General features: G+C 37.3%; 2 protein-coding genes and 1 pseudogene across 3 annotated transcripts; all 3 read left to right on the top strand.

Moving 5' to 3' along the window:
* Positions 1-303: 303 nt before the first annotated feature.
* LOC110757370 (haloacid dehalogenase-like hydrolase domain-containing protein Sgpp) lies at positions 304-3,777 on the top strand. Its single transcript, XM_021958960.2, has 5 exons — positions 304-599; positions 2,267-2,381; positions 2,477-2,631; positions 2,932-3,193; positions 3,298-3,777. The coding sequence occupies exons 1-5, from the start codon at positions 430-432 to the stop codon at positions 3,469-3,471; spliced, it is 876 nt and encodes a 291-aa protein (XP_021814652.1). The 5' UTR covers positions 304-429; the 3' UTR covers positions 3,472-3,777.
* Positions 3,778-4,280: 503 nt separating this feature from the next.
* On the top strand, positions 4,281-16,937 carry LOC110757380 (putative disease resistance protein RGA3; annotated as a pseudogene). The gene is made up of 2 exons (XR_015833732.1): positions 4,281-5,564; positions 14,009-16,937. The product of XR_015833732.1 is annotated as a putative disease resistance protein RGA3 (transcript).
* Positions 16,935-18,789, top strand: LOC148296792 (putative disease resistance RPP13-like protein 1). Its single transcript, XM_088248732.1, has one exon. The coding sequence runs from the start codon at positions 16,956-16,958 to the stop codon at positions 18,669-18,671; it is 1,716 nt and encodes a 571-aa protein (XP_088104858.1). The 5' UTR covers positions 16,935-16,955; the 3' UTR covers positions 18,672-18,789.
* The last annotated feature ends 565 nt before the right edge of the window (positions 18,790-19,354 follow it).

The following is a 19,354-nucleotide window of genomic DNA, read 5'->3' as shown; positions in this document are numbered from 1 at the left end:
TGTGTTATCTCGTCTTTTCTAATAACTTATTTTATATATTGTAAATTAGCGTTCTTAATTAGCGTTTTTATGACAAATGGTCTTTTTTTTTTGTTTTTTTTTTGCAACAAGCCCCTTAAATAGTTAAGGACTTATTGATTGATTCTAATTAATAGGACTGAAATGAGAACTTTTGAAAAGTTGAGTAACAACCTGTGATAAAAATCCTTGGGTTGGGAAGTATGAAAAAAGAAAAATATAATTAAATTTTTCCGAAAATTAGAAAATATGACATTAATAAAATCCTATAAATGACAACCCCATAAAACTGGAGAGGCCATCAGCAGAGCCGAAAGAAGGCAACCAATCCATTTTCGAGAGAGAGAGAGAGAGACATTCGCATAGAGTAGCATCACTCTTTTTTCTCTCTCACTGCTCACATTCCGTACTATGCAAACTCTTGCTTCTTCTCATCTTCTTCAGTATCGCCGCCTCTTCTCTGACCACTTCCCCAAAACCCATTTGCAGAAATCTACAGTTCATAGACAAAACCTCACTCAATTAGGCTCTGCCTTTGTTTCCAGGGCTTCCGTTTCATCCAATGCTCACCCAATTGAGAGGTATTTAGCTTGATTTAATTTATTGGGCATAATGAATTTTGTTCGTTTCAATGTTTATTGTTCTTTAGTGCATGTATAAACTGTCAATTGGCAATTGTCTGCTATTTCTTCTGCAAAGCATAATCTCCTGGCCCTGTTGTTTTTTTCTTCAAGGAAATTTGAGAATGGTCTTGTTCGTATGCATCACCATAGGAAATAATAAACTTGATGATTCAAATGATAGTGGTTGAGGATAAAATGTGAATTTTTTTGAAAGCATTGCAGTCTTTGTTCACAATTTATGAACATTTCGTTTTCATTTTCCTTTCTAGCTGTTTTAGGCAAAAAGGGGTCCCCTAGGTTCGTACTTGACTTAGTAGTCTTAGATTATCCGATGAACTTAATTTGAATGAATTAGTTTGAATTCCAATCTTAAAAACCAGATATGTTTGAGAATAGCCTTGTTCGTATGCATTTAATATTTATGAAAGTCCTTCCTTTTTCTTTCTTCAGAAAAAAATATTGGGGTACATTGGCAAATTTCTTAGCTGAGAGGTTGCATCAGCCTTTTCCAGGGTGACTCACATGCCTCGTCAATATTTAGGTAGCTGATCATAGTCTTCATAGCTAGACATCGATTGACGTGTAGTTGAAAAATGAGTGATTTCAATGTTCCTTGGCCAAAATGAGTTTAGGCGATGAACAAAATGTAGACCTTTATGTTAAAGCTTTCTGTGTTTAAACTGTTTTCAGCATTTGCAAACTGCATCTAAAATTTAAATGTGCTCTTCTCAACTTTTGGAAAAGTTCGGTCTGACTAAAACATCCCTTTTTCTTTGTGGATGGTGTTGGGGGATGATGTCTGTTTAAGCAATTCAAAGGTTTTCCATCTCTGAAATAAATTTTTTTTTTTTTTTCTCCATTTGATACATATGGATCTAGCACATGAGTGAGATCTTGACTCAGATTTGGCATATATGTTGCAGTATGCTTATTCCCTCATCATATTTTAGACTCACAAAACTGATATAATTGAAGTATAACCGCAGACCCTTAACTGTGAAGTTATTTTTTGCACTATGGGGAGGCTTGGGATGTATAAAGTTTCATGATTGATATAATGGATAGTTCAAGAAGTTTGAACAAAAATGTCCACTTCTTGTCCATTCATAGAATTGTAACCCCTTCGGACTCTGCTCTTGGGTCTAAGGCATAATCCTAACTTAGAAAAGTTGTGTTTTATCCGGTTATCTTGTTATGAGCTATACTTTGCTAACTTAGACATAGCAAAAGTTGAGTATAGCTGAGACCCGAGACTAGAGAAAAGGTTGAGTGGAACAAAAGATCCAAAGCTCTTTATGATCTTTGTTAAAACTGGGTCTTCTTCATCCTTATTTTACCGTTAGTGATTTCATATTATATACATAATTGTATTGGAGATACTTCTGGATGTATTTTTTTTCAAGTGTCAACATAATTCACAAGAAATTTCACAGTTGCTTTATTGAGCAGTTCAAGATTTTTTAACTGTAATATGTCTAAACAGAAAGGAATGTTTACTAGTTTTCCGAGCAATGCTGCTCATTCTGCACCAACCACTGGACAAGCATCTGAATTTCATTTTCTTTATATTTTCATTCTTGTTTTTCTATTTCTGGCCTTAATCACCTCCCATTATGTGATGACAGAAAATCTTCTCTAGCTTTTCTCTCTCCTCTTGAAGCAATTCTATTTGATATTGATGGAACATTGTGTGATTCGGATCCGCTCCATTATTATGCTTACTGTGAAATGCTTCAACAAGTATACTTCTCTCTCTCTCTCTCTCTCTCTCTCTCTCTCTCTCTCTCTCTCTCTCATTTAGAATCTTCCAAGACTCATGCATTGGTGTACCACAGGTAGGTTTTAATGGTGGGGTTCCTATCACTGAGGAATTCTTCAGTGATAATTTAAGTGGAATGCATAATGAGAAACTTTGTAGTATCCTCTTTCCTGAGTGGGATATCCAAAGAGCAAGAAATTTTTTTGAAGATAAGGAAGCCATGTTTCGAAGGTAACTTCTAAAAACTGTCACGAACTGAAGGAACTGTATGCTTCATTTCATATTGTCAGTACATAATGCTGTGGTATTACTAATAGGGGATTATGTTTTCTTATCAATTTTTGGAAATATGGTTTTCGACTATATACTCAATCTTAAGTGTTCCAGTATAGTTTTCTGTCAATACAAATTATGAATGGAAAGGACCAGTGCGACGACCCTATATTTCTGAAAAACAATGCTTGATCTGTTTCATTTTCTCTTATCCAATGAGACCAGGTCTGAGCTTGATTTACTGAGTGATATATGCAGATTGGCATCTGAACAACTAGAACCTGTTAAGGGCCTCCACAAGTTGCGCCAATGGATTGAAAATCAAGGTTTGAAACGGGCTGCAGTAACAAATGCTCCAAGACCAAATGGCGAGCTATTAATATCAACGGTGGAGCTCTCGAATTTCTTTGAAATTGTTGTTGTTGGAGATGAATGTGATCGAGCAAAACCATTTCCTGACCCTTACTTGAAGGCTCTCCAAGCACTTCAGGTGTCACACAAGCATGCTTTTGCCTTTGAGGTTCGGCTTTCAGAATTCTGTGCTTTCCAACATTAGCAATAACATTCTCCATGAAAATTTTGATATGCCTTGCAGTCATCTGTGTTCTGTTTTTGGTTGTTAAGGATTCTGTTTCAGGGGTGAAAGCTGGAGTAGCAGCTGGAATGCCAGTAGTGGCCTTAGGCACAAGGAATCCTGAGATATCATTGATTAATGCCGGAGCAGCCTTTGTTATTAAAGACTTTGAGGACCCAAAATTGTGGGAAGCACTGGAAGAGTTTGAGAGGAAGGCAATGTAACAACAGTTGCAACTTGAAATGGCAATCAAATATGAGAATAATAAGTAGCAAAAGGTGTGAAAGGCAATCCATCGTAAATTTCAAGATAAATAGCCATTTTCTACTTCTGTTCCTGTGTAGTGCTCAGGCATTTGGACAAGGAGGGCCATAACGAGAAAATTGTTATCCTATTCTTTGTTAGTTTTGAGATAATACTCTTAATTAGTTGTACAAGGAGGGCCATAACGAGAAAATTATTACAAGTGGTCCCATTTCCATTTGTTTGTTGGCAGTTGCAGCAATTATTTATAGAGCACCGATTTTACAGATGTGAAATTGATTGTTTGGAACTGGCAGGCAGCAAGGTGGGATGAGATTATATTTAGTTGCAGGTCATGGTGGTTAAAGTAAATCACAAGGTAAGTTACCTGTAAAATTCACGATTTGGTAATAATTAAGATTATCACGATGAATTATTCATTTAGTTTATATATATTTTTTAATTTTTTTTTTATACAAAGCGATATTGAGGAAGGTATAATTGAACCTAGAATCTTAAGTGCATGTAAATATTTTAATCAGTTAAGCTATAAACTCTTTGCATTTAGTTTATATATTTGGGTGACATACATACGATGAAAATTCGTTAATCACAAAAGAATGGACAAAATAACTATTACAACCTTATCCAGAATCCAAAGTACCGCGTGATATCCATCCACAATTATTCCATACAAAATTTTTGTTATAATTTTTTAAAAAGTATTCCATCCACATTTATTACATGCAATAATTCCATAAAATTATTATTAGCTTTTGACGCCAGCCATTGACATTTCTGTATAAGTTCCTCCAATCACACGCCTTTCTATCTAAAAATCCCTCACAACCTTCTCAGAGATACAATCTTACTCTACTTTTCTAACCCAAACTAAGCATTCCGTTCTCTGTTTTGAGCAACACTGAAAGAAAATATGGCTGCAGAGTTTCTTACTTTTGGTGCTGAGGGAACTCTGACGAGGGCGGCTTCACTTGCTGAGCAAGAACTCAGTCTTCTCTGGGGATTCAAAGGAGAGCTAACAAGTCTACGAGACTCACTATTCAAGTTGGAAGCTATGCTAAGAGATGCACAACATTTACAAGTTCGGGGTGAGAGGGTGGAGATGTGGGTGAAGGATCTGGAAGGCATAGCTCATGAAGCTGATGATGTGTTGGATGAATATGAATATGAACTTCTCCGGCGGAAAGTGGAGATCCAAAACCAGATCAAGAAAAAGGTGCTCAACTTCTTTTCACGCCACAATCCCATAGCATTTCGTCGCAAAATGGCACATAAAATTAAAAACATCAATGCATCTTTGGCAAACCTGAAGAATGAGGCAGCTAGTATTGGACTGGTTGATAGGTCAACATTGGTCAATGCAACATCTCATGATATTGGAGGACTTGACAGGGAAACCGTCTCAAACTTTAATCAAGATGAAAAGTACATTGTTGGAAGGAAGGAGGTTGCGTCGGACATAGTTACAACCCTGATCAACTCTGGCAAGAACCAAGAGAATTGTCTTTCTGTTATGGCCATTGTGGGGATGGGAGGCTTGGGCAAGACAACTTTGGCTAAATCCATATATAATGATCCTGAGATAGGTAGACACTTCGATCAAAAAATATGGGTATGTGTATCTACTCCTTTTGAAGTCAAAAAGATTTTAAGCGAGATCTTGGAATGTCTTAAACCAGAGAAAGCTGGGATAAAGGGTAAAGCAACAATATGTGAAAACCTGCAAGAAGATTTGAAAGGGAAGACATATCTTCTCGTGCTTGACGATGTTTGGAACGAAGATCCTAACAAATGGGACGATTTGATGAGTTGCTTGTTGAATGCTACAAGCACTAAAGCAAGCAAAATCCTTGTCACTACCCGCAAAGCGAGTGTTTCATCAATTGTACAAACACTTCCTACATGTGGTCTGAGAAAACTATCGGAGGATCAATGTTGGCGCATATTGAAGTATAAAGCATTTCCAGATGCGAGTGCTGTTTTGAGTGAAGATCAAGAGAGAATTGGAAGGGAGATTGCCAAAAAGTGTGCGGGTGTACCATTAGTGGCAAAGGTATGTGTTGAAGTACTTTTTGCATGCATTCTTCTTGTTCTCATTTGTTCTTATTTGTTCTTCATTTATAAACCTCTAACCCACAAGAAATTGATAGTGTTCTTCATTTACTAGTTTTTTTAAGACGAAAAGATTGGTGGAAGGGGTTCTGTCTATTTTATATTTCATTCTAGCACATACATAAAAGGCTCCAACATAATACCACTTCCTAGCAAAGATTAAAATATGTTTATATTAGTATATATATATTGGTAGTAGAATAGAATACCAGTACTAGTCGATATATTGGTAGTTTTGATTTAAAAATGACAAAAACTTGCTTTAAACCTTCGAGAAATGTCCATTGAAATATAATACAGCATTTCAATTAGAAAAAAAAAAAAAAAAAAAAAACCTTCAAGAAAGGTTATAATAATCAGCAATGCATAAGTTAGGCATGTAGGTTTTACAAAATAGCATATCTATTGGAGAATTTCACTGAGAGCCCGTGAGGTCTGGCATAATTATAATCAGACTCAAATGTTTTATTTATTCCACTTACACCTCGTCTGTTAATTTTCTTTTAATAGAAAATTAGGTTTGACTGACGAAATGTCAGTTCTACCCCTCAATTTTTTTGGCTCTCCCTCGTACACTAGACCTGGCATTCGTGTCGTGTTATCAGTATTCGGGTCGTGTTCGTGTCAACCCGCTTTTCTTAACGGGTTGACACGACACGACACGATAAGAAAACGGGTTGGAAATGCTCAACACGAACACGACCCGTTACAATTCGCGAATCACACGACACGACACGATTTACACGATAAGAAAAATAAACAATTTTAAAAAATATATTTTTAAATCTTCAAATAAAATATCAATTACTGACAGACAATACATTATAGATGCAGGAAAAAATTCCCAAAAAAAGCTTAAAATGTATTAAACATTTACACCAAAATATAGACATGGCATTAATTCATGTCGTTCCAAACAACACATTATATTATACATGCCCAAAAAGATCATTAACATTCCCAAAAAAAAACTAAAAATATATTAAACATTTACACCAAACTTGAGATAACAAAAAAGAAAACAACATGTATAGCATCCATGAATGTGATCCATACGTCAACATTTCACTTGCAATGTTCCTGGAAGAAAAAAAAACATAGACAACTATGAGAAAGTATACAATTATTGAGAAATATTATATTGATAAAATATCAATTACTCATCCATACCTCACATCAATCATCAAGAGAAATACTATTGGAGCATTGTCCCGATCTAGTATCTTCACAATTAAGTTTGAAGACATCTTCAGTAAGGATTTCTATCTCTTCCTCCATGGCTAAGCATTGAAAACCCAAAAATTACAAATCATTATTAATTCACATAATGAAAAAAAAAAAACAGACTAGTTTTTAGTTATATAATTAATACCTCCTTTGCCAAAAAGCCAATCTCGAGTACACAACAAAGCTTGAACAATTTCAGGCAATAACGAACTACGATATTGATCTAATACTCTCCCTCCAACACTAAAAGCTTATTCCGATGCAACCGTAGAAATAGGAATTGTTAACACATCACGAGCTAGATGTGAAAGTATTGGATAATGAAAATGCTCCATTTGCCACCAAGAAAGAACATCTATGTCTTGCTTTCTATCTAGTCTTTCCTCATCCAAATACTTATGCAATTCATTTTTCCTACTTGAACTTGGACCATTTTTGTAACTAATATCAAAATCCTACATCATACAAAATGAAGCATACAAAAATTAAGGAGACATACAATATGCAACAATACATGGTATATATATAAAAGTAGTTATGTTACCTCAAAAATGGTATCTCCACCTTCCGTGTGATTAGTCGTCTCATTCATTCCATAATTCAAATTAACAAGATGAGATAAACTTTCTGAGTACACATCAAAAAGAGAAGCCAATGTGTCTCTAACACACTTAAATTCTTCAGAATCCTTACCATGAAGCTTGGTATAAGCCCACTCTACAAAATGTAACTTATAACGAGGATCCAAAATAATTGCAATTGCAAGAATCAAGCTGTACTCTGACCAATACTTCTCAAACTTTATATTCATATTAGTTCCCATCTTGTTCATGAAACCATCAATATCTTCCATGGCTGCCTTAATTTGGTGCTGGATTATAAACACCTTAGGGAAGAATAAATTTGATGTGGGGTACTTTGTCCCAGAAAATAAGCATGTAACATCATAAAAGTACCCCAAAAACTTGGAAATCTTCTCTATTTTAATCCACTCTTGGGGAGAAGGACAACTACTGAAATTTGAATCAATCAACCCTAAATTAATAAAAGCACGACGAAAAAAGAGTGCACTCTCAAGCATGGTATAAGTTGAGTTCCATCTAGTAGGGACATCTTGTCTCAATCCTATCTTATTACCCATGATTCCAACTTGTGAAACACATTCATAGAACTTTTGTTTCCTCCCCTCAGAACCCTTTATATATTTGATGCACTCACGAATCTTTATCACTGAAGAATCAATTTCCTTAAGTCCATCTTGGACTATCAAGTTTAAAATGTGAGCACAACAACGCACATGAAAAAACTTGCCACTCATCAACAAAAGACCTCTAAAGTTCAATTGATTCGTTAAAATATCAACAAAAGAAGTATTTGCAGAAGCATTATCCAAAGTAATAGAAAGCAACTTCTTCTCAATCCCCCACTCAGTTATCAATGTATTGATTTTTTCAGATAATGCAATACCAGAATGTGGAGGAGGCATATGACAAAAATTTATAACTCTTTTGTTCAATCTCCAATCTTGGTCAACAAAGTGAGCAGTAAGAGCAAGATACCCATCAGTACATATAGAGGTCCATAAATCTGAAGTTAAACAAATTCTTCCCTGAACTGAGCTTAACAAACTATGAAGTTTCTGTTTTTCACTTTTAAACATCCTCAACACGCATGCCTTAACGGTGTTTCTACATGGCAGCTTAATATCATGAGAGATATATGCAAATAAAGCCCTAATGGAGTCATATTCAACAAAGCTAAAAGGCAAATTATGCTTGATAATCGCCTCTATTAACAAATCACGAAATTTCACATGATCAAATTGCGGGGAACGCAATCCTGAAGATGACATAAGTAATTGTTTCACATCACCATGTGACTTCTTAAGGCAATTTTTAGCATGATTCAACAAATTTCCTGTACCATACCTACTATCACATGCATATATAATCCCACAACTTTTACATTTAGCACGCTTTTTTTTATCTTCACCCATAGGCAATAAATCAAATGATTCCCAAGCAGGAGATCTTAGTTTACGCCTACCCACATTGACTCTAACCTTTTTCTTCGTAGGGCTTAACTCTTTATCTTCTGTATTTTCAGTAGTTGTATCAATACCCATTGAAATGTCAACAGACTCCTCATCATTAATCTCAAAAACATTGACAGCACTATTTCCTGTAACATCCATCACACCCCCTTCAAAAAGAAAACAAGAAAGACATATTAAAATATCATTAGAAATAACAATTCAAAAGATGGCCAACGGACATGATCTGAAAAGGTAATTCTTTACTTTATTCACACACAAAAAAGTAGCTTTTGTCAATTTAATAATATTGCAGCCATCATTAGTATTTAGTACCACTTACAACAAGTAAACACCGAAAATCATTCACTTACAGCAAGTAAACATCGAAAATCATTCACCGAAAATAATATTGCAGCCATCATTAGATTTTCTCAGTTTCTTCAACCAGACCAGACATCAGAAAAGCTTTGTAGAGACAGAATACTTAGCAAACTCGAAAAAACATATCTTCAGTTAGATGAACTCATTAATCCAGACCAAGATTATGAGAATTTCAAGCAAAATGGATTATAAATCCTTAAAACCACAGACCCATAAAAAGCTATGAATCTATGATAGCAGCAACATAAGTAGACATGAACCAGAACAGAGGAATCATATACTGTTTACCAAACATGATAATGTTAATTAATGATGCTAAAGCAGAAAAGAAAGAAGATTCCACACAAATATGAAATATCTGAAGAGAAGATTGTTGTACCTGCTTGACTTGAGAGAGTATTTCAGTCTCAGAAGAGAAATGATGATTGACAGAGAGAAAGTTTGAGAGAGATCGTAGGAAGAGAAGAAGATGAGGTTTTGAGAGAGAGAGAGAAAGTGAACTGTGATTGTGAGTGTGCGGCGGAATGAATGAGACGCAGAATGCTATTGTGCTAGGGTTGGTAAGGATTTTAGAATAGACAATTACAAAACTACCCCTGCTTAACGGGTTGGTTCGTGTTTTCGCGAATGGACACTGAAACGACCCGTTAGCTTATCGTGTGGCTAATGGGTTGACACGATAGCAACACGACACGATAACACGAACACGAATACTGAATTTTTTTTGCGAATTCGTGTCGTGTTATCGTGTTTCGTATGATATTGCCAGGTCTATCGTACACGCAACCAAAACAAATCGTGCAGCCCCACCCCTCTCCGCCAAAACAACCACCCACTACATGCATGCTTGGTGGGGAAGAAAATCATGCAAGAGCAAAGAAGAGCTTGGGTGGTGGGGTGGGATTTTGGGGGTGTATTCAATTTAGATTTTAAAAGATTTTAAAGATGTTTAAAAGTTTAGGTGTATTTAATCACAATTTTATAGAGGTCTATTCAATTCTTGGTATATTCAATTCAGACTTTTTAAACTCTATTCAAATTTGGATGTATTCAATCACGACTTTAAAAGACTTCATAAAAGTTTGGGCGTATTCAAAAACTCATTAATTTTAAAGGAAATACAAAAAGTAGGGGATTTCGTTTGATAATAAACTAATTTTAGGCCATAACAAATCTTTGCTTTCCCCCAGAGATTTTGATAGATATATTATTTTTATTTTTAAGATATGATTTCACCACTTCTACTACCACCATCTTATCATGATAGATATATTATTTTTATTTGAGTAATGCTATTTGGACACACAACATTGACACACTTAGTGACACCTGCTGATGTGTCAATATATCATTCGCTGAACAGAAAACGAGGAGAAAAGAAGAGCAAATGATACATTGACACATCAGCGGGTGTCACTAAGTGTGTCAATATTGTGTGTCCAAATAGCATTACTCTTTTTATTTTTAAGATATGATTTCACCACTTCTACTACCACCATCTTATCATGACTATCACCATAGCTGCCCCGCTGTGACCACCACCGCTACAGTCATCATCGTCGCCGCCACCACCACCACCACAGTCATCATCGTCAGGAAATTTGATATGCATGTGATAGTAGGTATGGTACAGGAAATTTGTTGAATCATGCTAAAAATTGCCTTAAGAAGTCACATGGTGATGTGAAACAATTACTTATGTCATCTTCAGGATTGCGTTCCCCGCAATTTGATCATGTGAAATTTCGTGATTTGTTAATAGAGGCGATTATCAAGCATAATTTGCCTTTTAGCTTTGTTGAATATGACTCCATTAGGGCTTTATTTGCATATATCTCTCATGATATTAAGCTGCCATGTAGAAACACCGTTAAGGCATGCGTGTTGAGGATGTTTAAAAGTGAAAAACAGAAACTTCATAGTTTGTTAAGCTCAGTTCAGGGAAGAATTTGTTTAACTTCAGATTTATGGACCTCTATATGTACTGATGGGTATCTTGGTCTTACTGCTCACTTTGTTGACCAAGATTGGAGATTGAACAAAAGAGTTATAAATTTTTGTCATATGCCTCCTCCACATTATGGTATTGCATTATCTGAAAAAATCAATACATTGATAACTGAGTGGGGGATTGAGAAGAAGTTGTTTTCTATTACTTTGGATAATGCTTCTGCAAATACTTCTTTTGTTGATATTTTAACGAATCAATTGAACTTTAGAGGTCTTTTGTTGATGAGTGGCAAGTTTTTTCATGTGCGTTGTTGTGCTCACATTTTAAACTTGATAGTCCAAGATGGACTTAAGGAAATTGATTCTTCAGTGATAAAGATTCGTGAGTGCATCAAATATATAAAGGGTTCTGAGGGGAGGAAACAAAAGTTCTATGAATGTGTTTCACAAGTTGGAATCATGGGTAATAAGATAGGATTGAGACAAGATGTCCCTACTAGATGGAACTCAACTTATACCATGCTTGAGAGTGCACTCTTTTTTCGTCGTGCTTTTATTAATTTAGGGTTGATTGATTCAAATTTCAGTAGTTGTCCTTCTCCCCAAGAGTGGATTAAAATAGAGAAGATTTCCAAGTTTTTGGGGTACTTTTATGATGTTACATGCTTATTTTCTGGGACAAAGTACCCCACATCAAATTTATTCTTCCCTAAGGTGTTTATAATCCAGCACCAAATTAAGGCAGCCATGGAAGATATTGATGGTTTCATGAACAAGATGGGAACTAATATGAATATAAAGTTTGAGAAGTATTGGTCAGAGTACAGCTTGATTCTTGCAATTGCAATTATTTTGGATCCTCGTTATAAGTTACATTTTGTAGAGTGGGCTTATACCAAGCTTCATGGTAAGGATTCTGAAGAATTTAAGTGTGTTAGAGACACATTGGCTTCTCTTTTTGATGTGTACTCAGAAAGTTTATCTCATCTTGTTAATTTGAATTATGGAATGAATGAGACGACTAATCACACGGAAGGTGGAGATACCATTTTTGAGGTAACATAACTACTTTTATATATATACCATGTATTGTTGCATATTGTATGTCTCCTTAATTTTTGTATGCTTCATTTTGTATGATGTAGGATTTTGATATTAGTTACAAAAATGGTCCAAGTTCAAGTAGGAAAAATGAATTGCATAAGTATTTGGATGAGGAAAGACTAGATAGAAAGCAAGACATAGATGTTCTTTCTTGGTGGCAAATGGAGCATTTTCATTATCCAATACTTTCACATCTAGCTCGTGATGTGTTAACAATTCCTATTTCTACGGTTGCATCGGAATAAGCTTTTAGTGTTGGAGGGAGAGTATTAGATCAATATCGTAGTTCGTTATTGCCTGAAATTGTTCAAGCTTTGTTGTGTACTCGAGATTGGCTTTTTGGCAAAGGAGGTATTAATTATATAACTAAAAACTAGTCTGTTTTTTTTTTTTCATTATGTGAATTAATAATGATTTGTAATTTTTGGGTTTTCAATGCTTAGCCATGGAGGAAGAGATAGAAATCCTTACTGAAGATGTCTTCAAACTTAATTGTGAAGATACTAGATCGGGACAATGCTCCAATAGTATTTCTCTTGATGATTGATGTGAGGTATGGATGAGTAATTGATATTTTATCAATATAATATTTCTCAATAATTGTATACTATTGTATACTTTCTCATAGTTGTCTATGTGTTTTTTTCTTCCAGGAACATTGCAAGTGAAATGTTGACGTATGGATCACATTCATGGATGCTATACATGTTGTTTTCTTTTTTGTTATCTCAAGTTTGGTGTAAATGTTTAATATATTTTTAGTTTTTTTTTGGGAATGTTAATGATCTTTTTGGGCATGTATAATATAATGTGTTGTTTGGAACGACATGAATTAATGCCATGTCTATATTTTGGTGTAAATGTTTAATACATTTTAAGCTTTTTTTGGGAATTTTTTCCTGCATCTATAATGTATTGTCTGTCAGTAATTGATATTTTATTTGAAGATTTAAAAATATATTTTTTAAAATTGTTTATTTTTCTTATCGTGTAAATCGTGTCGTGTCGTGTGATTCGCGAATTGTAACGGGTCGTGTTCGTGTTGAGCATTTCCAACCCGTTTTCTTATCGTGTCGTGTCGTGTCAACCCGTTAAGAAAAGCGGGTTGACACGAACACGACCCGAATACTGATAACACGACACGAATGCCAGGTCTATATTTAGGGCGTGCGATTGTAATAAATGAAACATTTGGCTCTGGCTGTAATTATGCTAAACTTCAGGGGTTCTAAGTGAAATTTCATGATTTATGTATGTATATTTTTTTTTTGCATATGGAACAAATATATTGAAGTTTTATGACAGCTTAAATTAATTGCGTACTTAACAGACCTAATAAGAGGATTAATGATTACATATGATGATAATATTTTTTTTGTTGGTAAATACCACGAGGTGTCCCCATACCCGATGGGTGGTATTAATTCCTGCTCGGGGTTCGACTTACCCCTGGCCACAAAGTATTTCCAACGGGTTTCGAACCCCTTCCATTGAGGCACTAGGTAGCTCGCCAGCTAGAGGTGGTAGTTTGCCAACCGCACAACACCTTGTGGTTATGATAATATTTTAAGTGAGGGGTGCATGATGACTTTTCTGGAGTGCTAATAACTTCTTCCGTTTTATATTGCTATTATTTTTAATTTACCTTATTATCATTTAATACAAATTCAAACTCTCATGTACACTAGGTTTTGGGAAATATGATGCGTTCCAAAGATACTGATGGATGGCGGTCAATTCTAGAAAGTAGAATATGGGCTTTACCGGAAGGAGAAAAAAGAATATTGTCAGTTTTGATGAATTGAAACCACCATCTTTGAAACAATGTTTTGCATATTGCTCAATGTTTGTCAAAGATTTTCGAATTCAAAAGGATGACTTGATCCAACTTTGGATGGCTCAAGGATTGCTTTACCCTTCTCCTCCCAACAGACATAATCTAGAGATGGAGGATATAGGAAATGAATATTTTAATATCCTATTGAACAACTCTTTCTTTCAAGATGTTATAAAGTATTATGATGGTACTATAACATACAAGATGCACGACCTTGTGCATGATCTCGCAGAACATGTGTCAAAACGGAAGAGCAATGACTCCAATGAGACTCGACATATGGCACATATTCCTACCTCAGTGCTACAAGGAGTTCCAGAAAGAAGTGCTCATAAATTGCGCTCACTTTTCTTGAATATTGAAGGTCTTGGTGATATCTTGCCGAACTTTAGAGGTTTGCGTGTCTTAAATTTATATAAAGCTGATATTGAGGAGTTGCCAATTTCAATTGGAAAGTTAAAACACTTGAGATATTTGGATGTTTCCCATACAAAGATCAAAGCACTCCCCAAATCCGTTGGAAAGCTTTATAATCTTCAAACATTAAGAATGCACGAGGTCGAGCTTGAAGAGTATCATAAGAAACTGCAAAATTTGATAAACTTGAGGCTGTGGGGGTCTTTTTCTGCTGGAAGGCTTAGCTGGGCCGGATGGTCGCTAGTCTTAAGTGAAGCCTTCAAGTCCCCGTTTCTGAGTTAGCGAGAACTAGGCCCAAAGCATCCCGAAGGGAAGGCAAGCCCTAGGGGGTACTCTGTTATTCTTACAGCAGCTCCATATTTGACTGGCTTTTGATGCTAATACGTGGAATAGATGGACGGCAGCTCTAGACGGTGTACACTGCTGCTGGATGGTGTACGGCTTCTCTGGAAAGAGTTGAGGATGATGCGCTAGTGTTGCACAGAGATAGGTTTGGCATGAGAGTTTCCTCTGATGAGTTAAGATAATGAGCTTGGCATGAGAGGCTTGTGGTGTCGGAGCTAAGAATCCATAAGTTTAGCAGGAGAGAGTATTTTGCTTGAGGAACGAATGATTATGGCAGTGTATTGTGGAATGATTGGATGGTGTTCAATGCTTAAGGTGATATTATGGAAGAAAATGAGAATAGGGAGGTTAATGCCTGGGTTTTGTGTGTTTATCTAGAGCACAACAGTGCATGGTCTGCTGGGTTGTTTACTGTGGCTAAAGCACGGCAGCAAAAGAAAGGTTACGGCAGCAAAATGAAGGTTACGGCAGCAAAATGGAAGCATGGTTTGCTAGAGTACGGCAGCAAAAGAAAGGTTACGGCAGCAAAATGAAGGTTACGGCAGCAAACATGGTTTGCTAGAGTACGGCAGCAAAATGGAAGCATGGTTTGCTAGAGTACGGCAGCAAAAGAAAGGTTACGGCAGGAAAATGAAGGTTACGGCAGCAAAATGAAGGTTACGGCAGCAAACATGGTTTGCTAGAGTACGGCAGAAAAAGAAAGGTTACGGCAGCAAAATGAAGGTTACGGCAGCAAAATGAAGGTTACGGCAGCAAACATGGTTTGCTAGAGTACAGCAGCAAAATGGAAGTTTGCTAGAATACGGCAGCAAAATGGAAGCATGGTTTGCTAGAGTACGGCAGCAAAAGAAAGGTTACGGCAGCAAAATGAAGGTTGTTTCTGGGTTAAACCTTGGAGTATTTTGGAGTGAGCCCGCAGCAAGAGTATGGCAGCAAGAATGGTTGTTGTTTCTGGGTTTAGAATGGCTAGAGCTTGGTCGTTTTGAGTGTTCCCCCGGTTGTCTCCTCCGGGCCCCCCGCCATGGATGCCCCTTCCGGCTGTGTCTCCTCTCCCTCTTATAGGCCTTGGGAGTTCACTTCTCTATGCACGCATGCTACTCCGACATCGAGGTGGTCGCGCATGCTACTCCGGCATCGAGGTGGTCGCGCATGCTACTCCGGCTATGCACCCTTGTCTCCCAGTTGAGATGACAAGGCTTCTTTATTCTATGTAGGTGCCGGGTGGTTGGTTTTTGGGAGAAAAGATAAGGTTTAGGTGTCGTATGGTTGGTTTAGTGTCGTATGGGAGAGGTGCTGCACATATGGGTAGGTGTTGGGGGAAGCGACCGGTCACAAGGGATGAGCGACCGGTCGTTTTGAAGCAGATTAGAAGAAGCTGGAAATCGAGACCAGCGACCGGTCGTAAGGTGCAAGCGACCGGTCGCCGCAGCTGTGTTGTTTTGGATTTTCGATTCTGTGCAAAAGCGACCGGTTGCCCAGTTCTAGCGACCGGTCGCACAGAACGTGCTGGTGCTGGGCTTTTCTTTCTCTCTGCTTACCCATTTAGTGGGCTCAAGAAAATGGGCTTGGATTTTGGGGCTCCCAAGCAGCCCAAAACCTGCATTCTCTTGAACCTTTAATGGGCCTCATGGATCCTTGTAACCATCCACACCACAACCCGCTCAGCAAGCCCCAGAGCATGTATGTGGCTTGGGCCCACTTAAGCTTGTTGTGTAATTTGACACTAAACAGGGGGTTGCTTGGCATCGCGTGTTATTGCATGCTTATGCTTGGGCTATGTTGTATTGCAGTGGCTTTGGGCTTTGCTGTATTGCAGTGGCTTGGGCTTGTGAAACCTTGTAATTCTTACAAGTTTGCATGTAAAAAGTGGTAAACTCGTACCACCACTCCCACGTGTCAAATTGTAGCCTTGCTTGGCATGGCATGGCATGCTGCTTTTATAACCTGATAATGCATTGGGCTTTAAAATATGCATGGGCTTTTCTTGAGATTTTTTCAGGCCTTAACAGAGGCATATTTATTTTTATCCGTATCGTATGAAATTTCCAGCAAGGATGGGGCAATTGACTAATCTCCGAACATTAGAATATTTCATCGTGGGTAAGGAGACAGGTCGTGGAATAGAGGAGCTGGCTGGCTTAAACCTGTTAAAAGGCAGATTAACTATCTATAATCTAGAGCACGTGAGAGATGGAGAAGAAGCCAAGAAAGCAAAATTAGTGGAGAAGACAAACATATGTCAGTTGGAGTTTGTATGGTCGTGGGACAGGTCAAGCATCACCAATGATGAAGAGGTACTAGAAGGCCTTCAACCACACCCTAATAAACTGGAATTTTTAGAGTTCCGCAACTTCATGGGCGATAAATGCCCATCATGGATCATGAGTAGTTCGTTTCCTGCATTGAAATATTTAACTATTTCTAAAGCCAGGAACCTAACTGAATGGCCAGAAGCGGGCATAGTGGTGTTTCCTTGCCTTGAGGAGCTGGTTTTGAGGAATTGTGATAAATTGAGAAGTGCTCCCAGCCATTTTCCATCTCTCAAGAAGTTGGAGATAGATTCCATGGGTAGCGGCATGCCAATAGCAAACATAAGCAATAAGCTGACCACTCTTACTTCGCTCACAATAAAGAGCATAAGGGGACTTGTTTCTCTACCAGAAGGGATGCTAAAAAACAACAAGAATCTTGCATACTTGACGATAGAAGATTGTCATGAGCTAACTTGTATTGCTCATCCTGATGTAGTTGGCTCTTGCACATTTCTTGAGTCAGTGCGTATTTCCAAGTGTCCTATTCTTGCTTATTTGCCTGATGAGCTACTCACGACATCTCTTAAGAACTTGATTGTAAAATATTGCAATAGTCTACAGTTGATTCCAATTACACAAGCCCTCCCATCCCTCTGTAAATTAGAAATAAAAGGCTGTCCGGAGTTGTCAAGTCTACCGAGTGGGTTAGATTATTATACCTCTCTTCAGGAGTTGGCAATATCAAATTGTGATATGCTAACATCCGCTTTGATTCACAACCTCCCAACCCTCCGGAAGTTGTCTATATTTGATTGCAACAGGAGTCCAGAGTCTGTTCCAAGTTTACTCGGCTTCACATGCCTTCGTGAATTGAGAATCGAAGATTCCCATGGATTGACAAGTCTGCCAATAAGGCTAGAATCCTGTTCTTCTCTTGAGGTGTTGAGAATAAGCAATTTGTTGAATGTAGAATCTATTCCAAGTTTAGACAACCTCACAAACCTCCATAAATTGGAGATATATTGTTGCGATGGATTGAAAAGTCTACCCAGTGGGTTAGCAATAACATCCTGCCTCACCCACTTGAAGACATTGGAAATTGGTGGCTTTTGGAAGGAGCTCGATTCATTCCCTGCTTTTCAGGTTACATCACAACTTGAAAGATTAAAGTTATGGGGTTGGCCTAAGCTCAAGTCTCTGCCTGAACAAATTCAACACTTCACTTCTCTAATATCTTTCAAAGTGGAATCCTTTGACGAAATGGAGGCTCTTCCAGATTCGTTGAGAAACTTTACATCTCTTAAGTACCTGTATATATATTGTTGCAAGAATATGATGTATCTACCTACACTCGAAGCTATGCAATGTCTCACCAAATTAAATTTAATAGAAATTTATGATTGTCCCCTTTTAAAAGAGAGATGCAACAAGGAGAGCGGCTCAGAATGGCCCAAGATTTCTCATATTCCAAATAGGCTTTTTATCACAAATGGTCCTTAACGTTTACCAAATTATCACGAATGGTCCATGAGGTTTTTTTGTGACACTAATAGTCCTTAACGTTTGAGCTTTTTATCACAAATGGTCCCTACCGTTAGAAATTCTGTTAAGTGTCTTATGTGGAAGATAAGTGGAGCCCACATGTCCAATTACATTATGACATGTGGATTAAATAAATAAAGAAATATTTTTTTTTATAATGAAAATCCATTAAAAACCATTTAGCCTCTCTCTCTCTCTCTCTCTCTCTCTCTCTCTCTCTCTCTCTCTCTCTCTCTCTCTCTCTCTCTCTCTCTCTCTCTCTCTGCGGCTCTACCCTCTCTCCTCCCTGTGGATTCCAATTTACATCTGTTGGCATTGATTTTGGTGACTTTGATTCCAAAAGCTCCCCGACAACAGCATGGTTCTCTCTCTGAAGAATTATGCAAGGGAATTTAGTTTCAACGTTAAAACTATAGGCTTTACTTTATGTACATAAATAAAAACCTAAAAACTAGAAATAAGAACACATTAACAATCAGAAAGTAACTCACACCAAATCCGAACAGCATCTAAAATTGAAGCAAGAAGTTCTTTAGCCGTGGCCTGTGCTTTCGTATGGTTGTATATAGGATGGGCATGGCCGCATGGGGTGGTTGGGTTGTAGAGGCAAGAAAAAAAACAGAGGGAGAGGGAAAGCATAT

Source organism: Prunus avium, chromosome 2, assembly GCF_965620075.1.
Source record: "Prunus avium chromosome 2, drPruAviu1.hap1.1, whole genome shotgun sequence".
NCBI classification, from domain to species: Eukaryota; Viridiplantae; Streptophyta; class Magnoliopsida; order Rosales; family Rosaceae; genus Prunus; species Prunus avium.
Note: the sequence above shows the minus strand (reverse complement) of the source record. Positions and strands in the feature narration are given on the sequence as shown.

What these genes read in the sequence shown, in the direction of transcription:
- LOC110757370 (XM_021958960.2), top strand. Translation starts at nt 430, where the DNA reads ATGCAAACTCTTGCTTCTTCTCATCTTCTTCAGTATCGCCGCCTCTTC. An exon ending in AAGGAAGCCATGTTTCGAAG is followed by an intron (nt 2,632 to 2,931) that starts GTAACTTCTAAA and finishes TGATATATGCAG; the next exon opens with ATTGGCATCTGAACAACTAG. An exon ending in AGCATGCTTTTGCCTTTGAG is followed by an intron (nt 3,194 to 3,297) that starts GTTCGGCTTTCA and finishes TTGGTTGTTAAG; the next exon opens with GATTCTGTTTCAGGGGTGAA.
- LOC148296792 (XM_088248732.1), top strand. Translation starts at nt 16,956, where the DNA reads ATGAAATTTCCAGCAAGGATGGGGCAATTGACTAATCTCCGAACATTA.